At 38.6% G+C, this 15,737-nt stretch overlaps 1 protein-coding gene across 2 annotated transcripts in view; it reads left to right on the top strand.

Moving 5' to 3' along the window:
• Positions 1–15,737, top strand: part of LOC108427160 (protein unc-13 homolog A) — an 84,675-nt gene that overhangs the window by 42,214 nt on the left and 26,724 nt on the right. For both annotated transcript variants that reach the window (XM_017697120.2, XM_017697119.2), the window contains exons 10-20: positions 819–1,925; positions 2,836–2,938; positions 4,373–4,419; positions 7,981–8,059; positions 8,732–8,737; positions 8,863–8,937; positions 9,857–10,076; positions 10,950–11,177; positions 11,701–11,842; positions 13,867–14,036; positions 14,189–14,304. In XM_017697120.2, coding sequence (XP_017552609.1) covers positions 819–1,925; positions 2,836–2,938; positions 4,373–4,419; positions 7,981–8,059; positions 8,732–8,737; positions 8,863–8,937; positions 9,857–10,076; positions 10,950–11,177; positions 11,701–11,842; positions 13,867–14,036; positions 14,189–14,304 — 2,293 coding nt within the window. The remainder of the gene's footprint in view (positions 1–818; positions 1,926–2,835; positions 2,939–4,372; positions 4,420–7,980; positions 8,060–8,731; positions 8,738–8,862; positions 8,938–9,856; positions 10,077–10,949; positions 11,178–11,700; positions 11,843–13,866; positions 14,037–14,188; positions 14,305–15,737) is intronic.

Genomic DNA, 15,737 nt, shown 5'->3' with positions numbered 1-15,737 from the left:
GGCAACTGCATATTCCGTTGCCTTTTTGTTTTTGCTGGGTTTAATTTCTGCACTTAGGTCCACCTCCCTGCCGTCCCGTAACAATAACATTATTGCCAATACATTCAGAGACTTTGGAAATATCTATAACTATAATAAAATCTAACACTAGAATAATTGGTTATTGTAAAATGGATCAGCATGTGGAGCTGAAGCTTTCTGTTGCTTCCATGTTTCTATGATTATGAAAAAGAAGCTCCATTCTGTCTTTATCATTGAATATATTGCAATAGTTCGTGAGCGAGTGTCCGCATACATTCACATCACAACTTACAACGCTTTTGAAATTCTTTCTGTTGATTTTTTATATCGGAGTAACAGGAGAATGTGACTAAAATGTGAAATATAATACGATTCATATGGCTGTTGTCAGAACAAAAACTTGTATCCAGTTAATGTAAGTCAATGGAACCCGACCTTTTTTCCAAGTAATTTTGGGCCATTTCTTTTGTCCATTTAACATGAAATGTATACACTATGTAAAGGGCAACAGACATTTTCAAATAATGTCAAAAACTGAAAAATGCCAAAAATTAAGATACAAGGTTTTGTCTTGACAGCAGCGATATGCTTGCTTCAAATTTTTTAGATCATGTTCTTTATATAAAAATGAATGTGATGAAGTAGATAAAAAGACAAAAATAACTGCTTTTTATGTTGACATTCTTTGTTTTCATATTTTATCTACCATTTTCAAGTAAAACAATATGATATCTGTCTGTCTCTCTCTCTTTCTCTCTCTCTCTCGCTCTCTCCCTTTCTCCCTTTCCATCACTTAGTCCAACAGGAAGCTATGCATCTTCTGCAGAGTTAAGCCGCTGCAGCTCCCAGTTGAGTGAGGAGTATGGCGAGCGGGAGCTGTATGATGAAAATGACTCCTACCACTCCTGCCACTCCTCCGTGTCCTACAGTAAAGGCTCTCCTGACTGGGACCCAGATGAAACACCAGGCGCCTACAGCGACGAGGGCGGCTACAGCAAGGATGGTGGTGAGGAGGGTGCCCTGTATGAAGAGGAGGATGTAGACCCGTATGCTGAAGAGGCTGATCTTTATGAGGGTGAAGAGGATGACTTCAACTATGAAGATGAAGACTTGTACCCTGTGGATGAAGTTCTCAGTGAAGACCAGGAACCTCCATACACCCCAACCCCAACCAGCACTGCCCCAACACTGGGTGTGCCATCGACCTCCAGGCCACCACTGGAGAAGCAGGCATCTCTGCACCAACAGCCACCACCGCAGGGACAGAATGCTAGCCAACCACCCAATCAAGTTCCAACTCAGCTGTCCAATCAAGTTTCAAGTCAACCGGCCAATCAAACCATTCAAACTCAAGCGCAACCACAACCACCCAACCAGGCACCAGCCAAGCCCCTGTCACAGCAGCCTCCTAGGCAGAACCCCCCTCTCCAGCATCAGCAGTCCTCTTCAGGCCCTATCCCATCTGTCCAGTCTTTCTTTGCCATGGCCAAGCCTTTGACTGCAGTGTTTGGGTTAGGCGGCTCCACACCCTCACAACCTCCTGCGCCTGCAACCCAAGTCCACCAACCACAGCAACAACCCCAATCTGTAGTCCCCCAACACCAAGCTCCAGCAGTCCAAGCTTCTGCTCCTGGCACTCACCAAGTACCTACAGCTTCAGCCAAACCTCAAGAATCTCCAACTCAACCCCAAGTTCCAGTTACCACCTCTCAACCCCCAGCTCCCACAGCCAATCTCCCTACCCCAACAGAAGAGATCTTTGAGGAGCCAGCAGTACCAGAACAACCCCATCTGCAGGATGAGGAGATACCTGTGGAAGAGCCTCCTTTGGAAGAGCTGGAAAAAGAAAGCATCCCTCCCTCACCAACTCTAGAAGAGAAGGAGCAATTGCCTGAAGAAGAGAGGTAATGCTAATTTTCATGTGGAAATTGAAAGTGAACAGATATTTTTATTCAAGACTGTACATTTCCAAATGAGTTCGTAATGCACCTGCCAATAGGTCGATTTCAATAGGTCATGAAAGGAAAGGCTGAATGATGTAATGCTATGGTCAATAGTAATGATGTGGTTCATATCAGTGGTGATCATTGCTCATCATTGAGTCCAACCCAAGCCCTCTGTAACCGATCTAGATGTATTTAGTTTTGTAGGAAGTTAAGGAAGAGGACTCATGTTCACAGATTTACACAGGCCTATGTTATGCAGCAAAGGCAGACTCTATTATGTATTAGCAAGGATAGCAAAACCATTTTGAATGGACATTTAACATGGGAAAGCAGTTTCCAAAGTTCGAAAACCGATTAAAAGATATAAAGTAAATGGGAGTCCTAGCACCCATGCAGGACCTGGTAAACAACCAAAACTGTCACTTTGGAAGAACAGTACTTAAAGTTTTTCTCTTTAAGAGAGAAGAGAAATTTAAGCTAAAGAAGTATTATTTTGTTTAATTGATGCTTAAGACTGAGAAATGAATAACTTGTACTTAATGGCAATTTGACTGGAAATATATAAAAAACAAACAAGCCACTTATAGCCTATAGTAAATTTCATACAATCCTAAACCTCCCTAAAATCCTAAAACGTCCTACAAAAAAAAACTTAAAACAGTGTTGATCTCAAACAAGAGTTCATTTAAAGTACATTGTCTGTTCTCCTTGACAAAAGCACCTCACAAATGATGGGATTGGTGCTTTATAGGGGGGTTACAACTGATGCAAATAAATCAGAAGTCCTAATATTAGATAACTTATCTGCCAAATAATTTCCCTTTTTGGCCCTACTGTGTATGTATGTATTCCATTTATCTCTGCATAGAGAGCCAGTGGTTGAGGAGGTGAAGGAGCCTGTGGACCCAGCACTACGAGCCAAGGAAAACTGGCTACGGCTTTTCAACAAGGTCCGGCAGCAACTGCAAGAGGTAGGTTTCTAAAAGGTTCAGACTGAAGAACGTCTGTCAATGAACCTAGATTCTGTGTGAAATCAGAGGTGTATGCTAAAGTGCTTTGTTAAAGTGATGCATACTATGTAGTATTGGATGATTTCTGAATAGCTGAAACATCAATCATTTGGGATGCGCTTCAGAACAACAGTCATCACAATTCACAACCCTGTTGTCCTCAGTTGTTTATTATTTTAGTTCTGAAATGCTGGACCAGGACACTCAGTTTGCTTATGAGTTTGATTTTACATACACGCATTTGCTGACTTGTTTTGATGCTGAGGCTTTGTCTTGCTGATATTATGACCACAGCAGATAACATCTGCCATGCTTGATTTGCAATTTTATCACACTGCTTCTTCTTTTGTTTTCTCTGTTATTTTTGGTTGTTTTTTCGTTTGTCTGTGTGTATCCCACCATTTTTGTTTTCTCTCCAGTCTCTTTTCATTGCTATCGCGATTTGCATGTTCACTCAGATGGGCCATGCTTGGACGAGAGTCAGGTGGGTCTGTGTTGGACGTGTGAACTTTGTGTGTTTGTTTTTTCTTGTGCCTTATTGCGCAGACAAGAGCTAATGTTGACGTAAGCTACTGCAAATACTTCTTCTTTGAGCTGAAAGCAAGTGCAGCATTGTATGTTTATGCCATTATTGCTTGCTTTTCTGGTCATTCAAGCCAGTTAAACTAAATACATTAGTCAATTTATGGAAAGGTTGTTGGCATGTTAGGCACATAATGCAAGGGTAAACTTAAGCGCTTTCACCTTATCAAGCATCTCTGCTAGGCGCTAAATCACTCACAGTTGGAATTCATCATAAGATTCTGTGCCAGGAGAATTTCATGCAGCTGAAAATGAGAGAGCAGATTTTTTATTACTGATCGTAATGTTTTACAGTAATGAAATGTTGTCTGAGAAATTATGAATAAATGTGCCTCAGAATTCTAATCCCTGTTTCTTGGATTGCCTATGCAGAATTTTTTAACACAACATTCTTATAAAGGTTGTAGCATAGCTACATAACTTGTTTCCAACCTTATTTATGAATGCAGACTTTTATTTTTTTAATTATTCATGGAATTGTATGGAATTATCCATGTAATTGTTTAGAATCACACTATATGAAGACCCACCAGCACTGTATCAGTCATGTTCATTTATTCTGATGTTGATCACAGGTTGTGGGCATCACTGAAGGTCAAATGAAGGGCATCACTGTGAATAAGAGTGTTTGAGGCTTGCTCATTATTGTGATTTGATCAAAATATCCTCCATGAGTACTGTAAACATTTTTTTTGAAGACAGAGCTAATCAGGGTTTGTGAAGAGCTCTAAAGGCTTGTTCACAGAAAGACTCTCTCTCTCTTTTTCTCTCTCTCTTTCTCTCTCTCTCTCTGACTCTCTGTCTCTCTTTCAGGCACGGGGAGAAACAGACTCTCAGTCTCTGTGGTTTGGAAAGGGAGGGTAAGTCACTGTGGTCAAAGTCAAGCACTCACTCAGCATGCTGTTGAGAAGCAAGAAAAGGAGCAGTCATTTAATAGTATACAGTGGGGTTCATAAGTAATTGTACAGTGAATCAACAGTGAAACTGTTGTGTTGGATCTGTACTCCAGTATATTGGCTTAGGATAGGGATTCTGGGGGACCAAAATTAATTGGATGAATTGAGATAATCTTCTTAGTTTTTGCTAATCTTGTTAACATAATCTGCCTAAACTCAAATGCTAAGTATTTTGCCATTTATACAATTTCCATAGTTGGCCCTAAAAACTCTATAATCGCTGTAGCAGTGTTTTGGGTCATATTAGGCTACTGTTTTTTCAGCTTCATGTTGGCCTGCTTTGCTTGCATTGACATTTCATTGATTTTCACACTGAGTTTCCAGATGCCACATTAAAAATCATCCTTTAGACCAGGGGGCAGCAACTGCCCTGTTGCAGCTCCACAGCAGAATTTTAGATAAAAATAAAATAATCCTCCTCTACAGTAAAAAGCTCTGCTGGTAGTTCTAACACATTTTAACATTAAATCATTGTAAAGGCTGGAGTTAATGCAGCTTATAAATGATATTTCACTCTTTAACCCTGAAGGTTGGTGCATAGACTGCTGGTCACATAGCAACACAGACAGCAGTCTCGCCTATCTACTATTTTTGTCTAATCTGTAGCAAAAAACTTTCAAACACCAAAAAGTCACGAAGCTCAAGTTGACAGTAGCAGTAGCAACATTCAGTGATTTTCCCGTTCCACCTTGGTGCCGCAGTTACATTCTGATGCCTCAGCCACCATTTAAGGTCGAACGGGACAATTTTAACGAGAATGAGAAGCTGACATCGTAGAAAATTTAAATTGATAGACATTTTACAAGAAACTATTCTATTTTGCCCAGAAAAGTTTCCTGCTGGAGAAACTATAGCTAAGATAAAGCTTAAAACAGAGCAAAGTCTGTGTTTTTGTTTTTATTATATTTTTTAACTTATACTCTTCTTAACATGTGGGTTGCCGACCCCTGGCTTAGACCTTTTGTTATCTTTCCAGCCTTTTATTGTCGGGTTACATTTGGTTCCCTAAAAAATAGATAGAAAGAGCTATAGTCCTTACACAGTTCATTTGATATTGATATACATACACTTTAATTAAAGTGATAATATGCACGGCAACGTCATTGTTTCATTATAGTTCCAGTGCTCTGGAGTACAAAGCCAAAAGCTAAAAAAGCTTTGCCACTGTCGGTAATGACTGTCTGAAAAGAACATCCTCAGACAATCATCTAATGCAAGTTTTTCCCTTACAAATAATGAAATGTCAGTTTGACATTCAGCAAATTTGAGTCAGGTTTGAGAATGACAGTGAGTGTATAGTTTTCTAGCTCATTTGCTCTTCACTACCAGGCAGCTTCTTTAGCTCTGAATGTAATGAGAATGCTGGGGGATTTTGCTGAGAACAGCACTTACTAGCTCACACTCACCCATTTGTTCAGGTAAAAGATTTCATACACACACACACACACACACACACACACACACACACAGAAAAAATATGTACATAATTAATGACATTAATTACAGTGCAGATAGTCTGAGGGAGATGTTTTCCCCAGCAATAGGGAGCTATTTCCTAATATACTGCAGTAAGCTCTTGAAACTTTATAGCAGTTTTCTATTATTAGGGCTTAAGGTAGAACAGCATGAACCTATTGAGATATAATCAGACTTAGTCAAACTCAGGAAACACGTTCTGATTTAAAACACCCGACGTTCAACCCAGTGTTTAAATTTGGGCCTGGTTCTATTGAACAAGGAGGCCTAGCTCCCAGATTATCATGTTTTTATATTATGGCATTATTGATAAAATACACTGTTTCATTGAAAAAAAACATTGTTTCACTACAGGTATGACATTGATATACTTTTCACGCAGTCTAATGTATTTCTATAGAACTTAAAAATCAATAAATCAGTCAATAAACAAATACATATTTGACTCACCAAGTATGTATAAATTAAATGTGGAATGTGTTGTTCTGCCATAGAAGCATGTTAGCAAGCTCTCATTGCATGTTGTACTTGTGTTGTCCTGGCATCTGCATTGCAGGGAGAGTGTAGCAGTAGATTATTTTCTTCCACCATCACTTTATGAAGGACAATAATTGCACACACTTATCAGAGCTATTAATATTTGAACTGGTATAATTTCTTCTGGGTTTTGCACCGTGATATAAAATATCAAAAGTTTGGATTATTATTTATTTAATTATGAATTCTTTTACCGGCATTTGGCTGACGCTCTTATCCAGAGCGACTTACAATTTGATCATTTTACACAAATGGCCTAACTGCATGTCTTTTGGACTGTGGGAGGAAACCAGAGAACCCGGAGGAAACCCATGCAGACACGGGGAGAACATGCAAACTCCACACAGAGAGGACCCTGGTCGCCCGGCCGGGGAATCGAACCCAGGGCCTCCTTGCTGTGAGGCGACAGCGCTACCCACCACGCCACCGTGCCGCCATTTTGTTGATTTTTGAAGTGAAACCAGCTAAAATACCTTGTGTATCAAACTATAATTATTTAAAAAACATTAATGTACACTTACCTTATATTTGATTATTTTAAATAATAGAAAACTATAATAATATTGAAAAGGTCAGTGCTTAGTAACACCCCCTTTGGTAGATATCAAATATAAGGTAAGTGTGCATTAATGTTTGTATTACAATGATATATTTTTAAATAGTTTATTACAGATTTTTCACTTCAAAAATCAACAAAATATGTAATTTGGCTAAGCTTTTGCTTACAGCTGTATCATTAAAACTGGTAATTGTCCCATCATCCACTCCCTATTGCATATGTGTCTGTTCTTGACTAGGGAAGTGTCATTTCAATGCCAGTGGAAGAGTGAATGAATATTTCAGTGTTCATGAGCAAATTTAGAGCTGATGTAACTTAGAGGTATAATAAGACCTGGAGAGAGTCATTAGCAGTAGCGACAATTCATTTATAAGACATTTGCTCTGTGCTGCATGCACACCCTAAAGTACATGTCTGGGACCCTGCTATTTTTGCTTTAAGGGGACTGTCTTCCTGTACCAAAATTGGCACCAACTTGAAGTTTTATTTGACTAATGACATTAGAAAAGTAGAGAAATGACATGTTATGTGACTGGCCCCTCTGCCCCCTTGCCGATAGTTACACCAACGCACCAGGCAAGATATATTGTTTCATGCTTGTGCATGAGCACTAATATGAAAGCCAGGAGTTAAAAAAAATAGGCTGATTTGTTTTGGATGCTTTAAATGACCCCACAAACAAACAATCACTGGAAGAAGACTATAATGAGACAATGAAATAGAGACTGAAATATCGTTTGGAAAAATTCTTTCATCAGAAGGTAAGTTTGATTAAAAGCCTATGGAGAAACTAAACGTTCTTTGCAATCAGAAAGGACTGATATAATTTGCCACACTTTCTCTCCTGTACCTGACTCTGCACTCAGGTTTGTTGAATGTCCTTTTTCCGACAGGATGGGAGGAGCTCTGTACAGCATAGACAGCATGCCTGACCTGCGCAAGAGGAAAGCCATCCCATTAGTCCGGGACTTGGTGAGTGACCGTCACTCCATTTCCATCCTCCAATTTCTTTAATTAAAACAAGCTCAAGTTAAACAAGTTTACAATTATTGTGACATAACCATTTAATGAAATCATTTTTAGCACATTCTGTAACTGGCCATTTTGTGTATAATAAAGCAAAATCACAAATGGAAAGTTAAAAGGAAACAAAATACATTTTAAAATAAGCAAATATAATCTACATGATGTAGTGTGGTATTTTGCATACACTATCAGTACAGTTTGATTGTCTTTGTTAGTCTCTATGTTCACAATGTAGACTACTGCATCAACTCATAAAAATGAAGTGAGTGTCAAGCTCTTGCAGACATGATGTGTCAGACGTTAAACACATGCCTTACTGATTCTCTGGGCCAGAGAATCTGAGCAGTTCACATAGCTACATTACATACACACACAAAACACACACATATAACACATTAGCTTCAACACACTCATACTGCTCAGCCAGAGATATTTAAACAGCACATACATATCCTTCATGGTTTGGTCTTGAAGATTTTTCATGCAATTTTTGTTATCTTGATATATTCGGTAAGTCCCCACATTACATAATGTTCTTGTTGTCAATTTGTTGAGGTTTTTTTTTTTAGAATATAACATTGTTTTGTTTTTCTTGTCCTTTGCTGTCTCTTCCTTCAGGCTATGGTAAGCATTATTCCTGAGGTATCATAGATGTATAGATCTGAATATAGATGTGTATTACTTTCATTTAATACTGTCACTTGTTATATTTATTCATTTTTTTCTTCCCTCCATTTGTGTGAATGCAGTCTTTGGTGCAGAACTCTCGGAAGGCCGGAATCACATCTGCTATGGCATGTAGCACACTCAACAATGAAGAACTGGTGAGTGATATGTGTGTGTATGTGGGTATGTGTGTGTGTGCATGAGTAATATAAATAGAGAGCTATACTGTATTGATTGTATTGTACCATTTTTTCTCTGGGAAAATTTGGCTGCAACAGTAGAAACATAATAAATTGATATGTAACCACCCACACTATGCATATTTACACATAGACACAGTGCAAAGACATCTGATAGAACAAAATAAAGCATTCACATTTAGTGACCAATACTATTTGACGTATAAAAAAAAGTATTTGATTGACTCAAGCAAGCTACAAAGTTAAACATTTCAAAGCTGAGATATCAGTTTTCTTTATTTGCCAGACCTTATGCTCAAATGCAAGATGCACAGGTAAAGAAAACAGAGCAGCAAATATTTCAGTCAGCAGACTTTTATCAGTGCTACACAAAGACATAGTCAAGAGCAAATAAATGCACAAGCTCTAGTCACACCTGGATCCAATCACAGAGGTGTGACCTTTCCTCCTACCAACCAATGACCAAAAAAGAAAATCCATTGATATCTCAGCTTTGAATTGCAAGTCATTTGTTTACATTTGCCATGTTGAGCTGCTTCTTGAACTAGACACCCAATAAAGTGACTACTATTTCTTTGTAGTAGTCACTTTATTTAAGATGTAGATTGAAGATCCCTAATTTTTTTTGTTGTGGTCAGCACTACTTACATACTCACATATCTCTCCCAATTAAGATGTAGAACCTACCAAATATACTGTAAAGCACAATCATAGTGTGGTTCCAGAGAGACAGTCTAAACTGATTCAGCAAACCACTAACACACATGCTCCTGCACCCGCTAATCTCTTACATTTCCCCTAATTGTAAAAAATTCAACATCCCATAATGCACCTCACTCTTCTGTTTCCTGTCTTCCTGTTTCTTCCATTCCTGCAGAAGAGTCATGTGTATAAAAAGACGCTACAGGCTCTGATCTACCCCATCTCTTGTACCACACCGCATAACTTTGAGGTTTGGACAGCCACCACCCCCACCTACTGCTACGAGTGTGAGGGGCTGCTCTGGGGCATCGCCCGGCAGGGCATGCGCTGCACAGAGTGTGGGGTCAAATGCCACGAGAAGTGCCAGGACCTGCTCAATGCTGACTGCCTACAGAGTGAGACAGTAGAGTTTATAGAACTGTATTGTTACGACAAATTTAATGATGCTCTTAATTGGTTTTCCTCTGAATTAACATTGCTTTCTAGTCTTGACAGCTGAGTGTAGAGAAAATTACTGACTAAGATTTTCTTTACAGTAGTGGTGATAGGAGCCATGGATCACAATTCCTGCAATGCAAATACAGCCATTTTACTTTGTAAAATAATCAGCGAACCTAAATGTGATTTTTCTGGTATATTTGAAACAATAATGTTTTCTTGGAGTGCTATTTTTCATTCATTCAATACATTTTAGGTCAAAACCTGACGTATTTCACATCAAACCATTCTGAAAAACGTACGCAAGAATTTTGAAAAAGTTGGTGGAACTCCCCTTTAATCCGTTAATGTAATTTTACATAGTCATTTAATTTATTTTTATACGTAATTTACAAGATATAATTTTAAAGAAGATAGAAGTATAATAAAATAACAGTATAGCAGACAGATTTTGTTGCCAGTGGACTTTAACACAAGGTTTTCTTATAAAGGATTTCTTCTGAATGATTAATACAATTAAAAATATATTTATGAAAGGGCAAACTTTGAGTCGACAACCTGCTTTCTCCTGAACTGATTCTTGAAATCGGTTTTGATATTCATTAGCTGGGATCTAATTTACTAATATATGTGGACTACACATAGCTCAATCACAGATGTTTTCCTGGTACAGAGGATGAGAGTTGACTGCTTTGCTATTCAGTAATTGGCCAGATGACTAAATTTTAATGTACAAAAACTGTAAATCTGGCCCAATATGGTTTAAGTTTACTTGCCCTAGTTTATTTGAGCATACCAGATGTTCTGGATCTCTGTTATCTGCATTTCAGGAGCTGCTGAGAAGAGTTCTAAGCACGGCGCAGAGGATCGCACTCAGAATATTATCATGGTCCTGAAGGACCGTATGAAGATCCGCGAGCGCAACAAACCAGAGATCTTTGAGCTAATCCAAGAAGTTTTTGGTGTGGTCAAGGCGACCCACGCCACTCAGATGAAGCAGATCAAGCAGAGCGTGCTTGATGGAACCTCCAAATGGTCAGCCAAGATCAGCATCACGGGTTAGTGTTTCTGATCAAACTTATTAGAACAGACATATTGTCATAAAAGCCTATTTATGAACACTATGAGTCCTATGGAATTAGATTAAATTACAGCATTAGTGGAGGATAAATAGACTGGGTTTTGAGCTATAGTTCTGTTTATGTGTGTTGCAGTCTTCTCTTGGCAAGTACTTAGCACAATGAAACAATCTTGATCTGTTGATCAGTTTTTCTGCACAGTTTTTTTTTCTCTGCACAATTGAATTTTCTGGTCATCTATTATGACACGGATCAAGACACAACTAAGCAGCAAGTTGTCTGATCACTTTTCAGATTGTATGTGACCCTTTTATTACTCCTAGTTAAGTATTAAATATACCGCATAAACAATAGAAGTGAAGGTGATTTTTTTGTGTTTGCTATATATGAATTAATTCATAGACCAAAGTAAATTAATTGAAGATTGAATGGAATGTGTGTGTGTGTGTGTGTGTGTGTGTGTGTGTGTGTGTGTGTGTGTGTGTTTGCGCCTCTCCCTCAGTGGTCTGTGCCCAAGGGCTACAAGCAAAGGATAAGACTGGCTCCAGTGACCCCTACGTAACAGTACAGGTGGGAAAGACCAAGAAGAGGACTAAGACCATCTACGGCAACCTGAACCCCATCTGGGATGAGAGTTTCCACTTGTGAGCAATCCCCTTCATTTGTATGACTTATAGCTCACTTAGCACTGCCTGTGTCATTAGGAATAGCCATTTAGGTTCAGTATTTAAAGCCAGTTTTATGATCATTCCATATGTATCTTATGAACAAAATGAACAAAATTTTGTTTCTCTAGGACACAGTGCTGCATTTAACACAGCAGCAACAGTACAAGCAGACAATACAGATAATAAGTTATACAAAACACTGCAACTTAAACTATACAATACAACAGTGGTCACCAGCCCTGGTCATAAATATCTGCCCCCCCCTGCACAGTCTAGTTACAAACACAATCTACCAGACCTGCTTCAGCTTATGAACCTCTTCCCAAGTCCCTGATTGGCTGCATCAGTGTTAAGTATTGGGGGGGGGTGGCAGCTTATTAGGAAAAAAACTAAGCTCTGCATGAAAGTATATCTCTAAGAGGATTGGTGACCACTGTTAAATAATATAGTATGAAGTATGCAACTATGAATCACAGGACAATAGAGAGTAGACAATGACAGTGACAATGAAGTGAGAGAAAAAAAGTCCAGCTGTCAGACCACAGCAGTGAAGACTGATGTCCATGTATTGTTATCAGTGCACAAGGATAATTAAAAACAGTCCTTAACATGTCTAGAGTTATTGTTAAGTTGCTATACTAATTATGTGTAATTACATTGAAAATTAAATCATTAGTTATGTGACCACATTTCTGATTGATTTACATTTGTAACGCTGGACCGGAGGGAGACGAACGCGGAAGAAGCTACCTTCTTCCAGAAGCTACAAAACCAGTTCCAAGTTCAAACACGAGAAAACCAAAACCGCCAGTGAAAGTACAAAAGGGTACATTCAAAAGACTAAGTCGGTAACAACGATAGAACAGGGTCATAACAGGAGATCATAGAAGATGAAGAAATCGCTCAGTACATTCTTGAGAAACAGAAGCAATACCTTGCACCGAAGCCTACTTTGAACTAGTCTTAAATAGTGTCTCAGTAGGTTAACCTGTACAGGTGCGTATGATCAGTAATCAGGAGACTGCGAGCGTTGGTAGTGACATGGGTGCTCGTCCCCAGTCATGTGATCTCCTGATGCTGTCTGGGAGATGGAGTTCAAGATGATATCCGAGTCCGCCTGAGGCGTGACAACATTAATGGAGAAGACGTGGAAATGGTTTTGGAAATTGACAGCTTTTGCCTACTCAGAGGTTTATACACTGAAGAAATATAACACAGTTTAGTGTTTGGGAAACCAGGGATGAAGGAGCTTGAAAAGATCTCTACAAACAAAGATCAGAATTGTCCAGGCTGTTGTCTTCTCTGTGGTTCTTTATGGGTGTGAAGGGTAGACAATAAAGAAGCGAGGCTGGTGTTTTTTGATATTTTCAAAGACTTGTAAGAGTACACTGGACAGCAGAGGAAGCAAATGAATGGATTCCCCAACGAAAGCAAGCCTCACCTTTTACTCAAGGCCCAGATAACCAAAGTGAAACCATCTTATTTTTGGTTCTGATGAGAATGAAATCATTGGATAAGACCATTATGCTTGAAAGAGTCAAAGGTAAAAGAGGAGAAAGGCGACTAGCACAGAGGAATCATAGACCAGCCATTCAGAAGCCTGAAGGCCCAAACAGAAGACAAGATATTCTGGAAAAACACTTCCCATGATTTCCTGACCCTTAATAAAAATAATAATCAGCAGATTTGAGTCTGAACCCATTGGTTTGATGTCAAAAAATGGCAAAAATGTCAAATTCACAACTGTGATATCAGAATTTCTCCACTTGCACACACGAGAGAGAAATAATTAAATAATATAAAATTATGAATTACTTTGCTGATTCTCGAGGTAACTGAGACTTCTATGGGCTAAAGTTTGTATTGCTGCATTTATATACTGTCGGGACAGAGCGCTCAAACTGCAAAGTGTTCAGTTTAGCACAATGAAAAATGTTATAAAATAGAGATCAATCATATACATGTGTAATCTAATGCTAAGATTGTCTCCTTGTTGGCAGTGAGTGCCATAACTCGTCAGATCGTATAAAGGTCAGAGTGTGGGATGAGGATGATGACATTAAGTCTCGTGTGAAGCAGAGGTTCAAACGAGAGTCTGATGACTTCCTCGGCCAGACCATCATCGAGGTCCGAACCCTCAGTGGAGAGATGGATGTGTGGTACAACCTGGGTGAGCAGTGCATGTGTGTGTGTGTGAGTTTAATTATGCAGATGAAGACTAAAGATAGGGCAGAAAAGGGAGATCTAAGAATAGAAAGAGGTCGAATTAAGTGATGACCTGTCTTTCTTTCTCTTTTTTTCTCTCTCCCTCTCTTCACAAAGACAAGCGCACTGATAAGTCAGCTGTATCTGGAGCCATCCGCATGCGTATCAGCGTGGAGATCAAAGGAGAGGAGACTGTGGCCCCATACCATGTCCAGTACACCTGCCTGCATGAGGTCAGCTAAAGGTCACACTCTATGAGTCAGCCAGCGAAGCGTTCTGCTAACATCACACTGTTTTTAAACACTGGTTTAGCATTTCTGAGTCTGATTTCTGTTCAAATATATCTAACACTTCTAACAATTTCCCCCTTATCCCAGAATGTAGTCAAACAATTAAGACATGTTTGATGTCCAAAATTTGCTTCTTTAGTTTTGCACTGAAAGTATAAGGCTAAATTCATTATTCAGTAACAGAAGCACAAAAAATAACTCCAGAACAACTACTGGCAATTTTCCCTGGTAAGTAGCCATTGTGGATTAAATGATATTTTCAACAGTATTTCCAAGTTTGGTCACACATGCAAGTACACGCAAATCACACATACACACAGTCAGCTGATTAAGCAATATGTTTAAAAGACATGCTTTGATCTATTTGGATGGAGCGCCATGGCAAACCTTCTAATAGCCGTTGTAGAAGTGCAGAGGAGAATCTCAGATTGGCAGATTTAAATGGTAACTCACTCTTTCGCAAATCACCCTCTTGTGTGTGGAAAGTGGGTTTGGCTTGTAATCCAAATTAGTGAAAAGTCATTTGACATGTTGAGATTCCAATTACATTTTCAGAATGACTTACTTGCAAGATTTTACAAAGAAATTCAATTTACACATGTGAAAATGACATAAATGTTAGTAAAAAGTCATTTCTTAAAAATAAAAACTAAATTCAATTTATATTAGTGGAATTAAATTTTTAAACTGAATTCCTTAGAACAAGAAAAATAAGAAACAAAGGCTGAAACAATAATTAGAGCTTCAGAAAATCAATCTAAGTTCTGATGTGGAAAAAAATACATGTTAAAATTTTTATTCATGTTAGTAAAAATTGCTACTGCAGTTATAATGAATGGGAAAAGGGCTTGAAATCTTATCAATGAGAAATAAACTCTTGCTTGCTGAAAGGTAATACCTACAATTTAAAGTCAAATTTTAAGATGTATAATGTATATGTGTTTTTATATATTGTTTTTTTTCTAGTATCAAGAACGTTTCCTGATAATGTTTTTTTAGCATAAAGAACTTTGCCGGCACTTCGCTCCTCTAAATCTGTAGCTTTGTGTCAAAGACTTTTCGTTTCCTTTGTTTCTTTCACGTTATCACTTTGGCAGTCAATCGGAGATTCACTTGGTGTGGGTCTTTAATATATATGGCTTTATGTGGATTTTTACACAGGTAAAAATAAAGCAGCACCGGTGTGCTAATCACCACCACAGTGACTTTATAAATCGGACTTACTTACTTTGTCTCACTTTTCACTGCAGCTGTCAAGTTTTATAAATCTGATTCAAGTCTATTTGAGACAGCACTGTTGTTTGAGGCAGGTTTGTGATAGGCATGCAGTTTGCATAGCTCTGTCTCGTGGGGTGTAAGCTTCCATTACTTGTTAG

This window comes from Pygocentrus nattereri, chromosome 19 (genome assembly GCF_015220715.1).
Source record: "Pygocentrus nattereri isolate fPygNat1 chromosome 19, fPygNat1.pri, whole genome shotgun sequence".
Lineage (NCBI taxonomy): Eukaryota > Metazoa > Chordata > Actinopteri > Characiformes > Serrasalmidae > Pygocentrus > Pygocentrus nattereri.
This window is presented reverse-complemented; position numbering and strand designations above follow the sequence as displayed.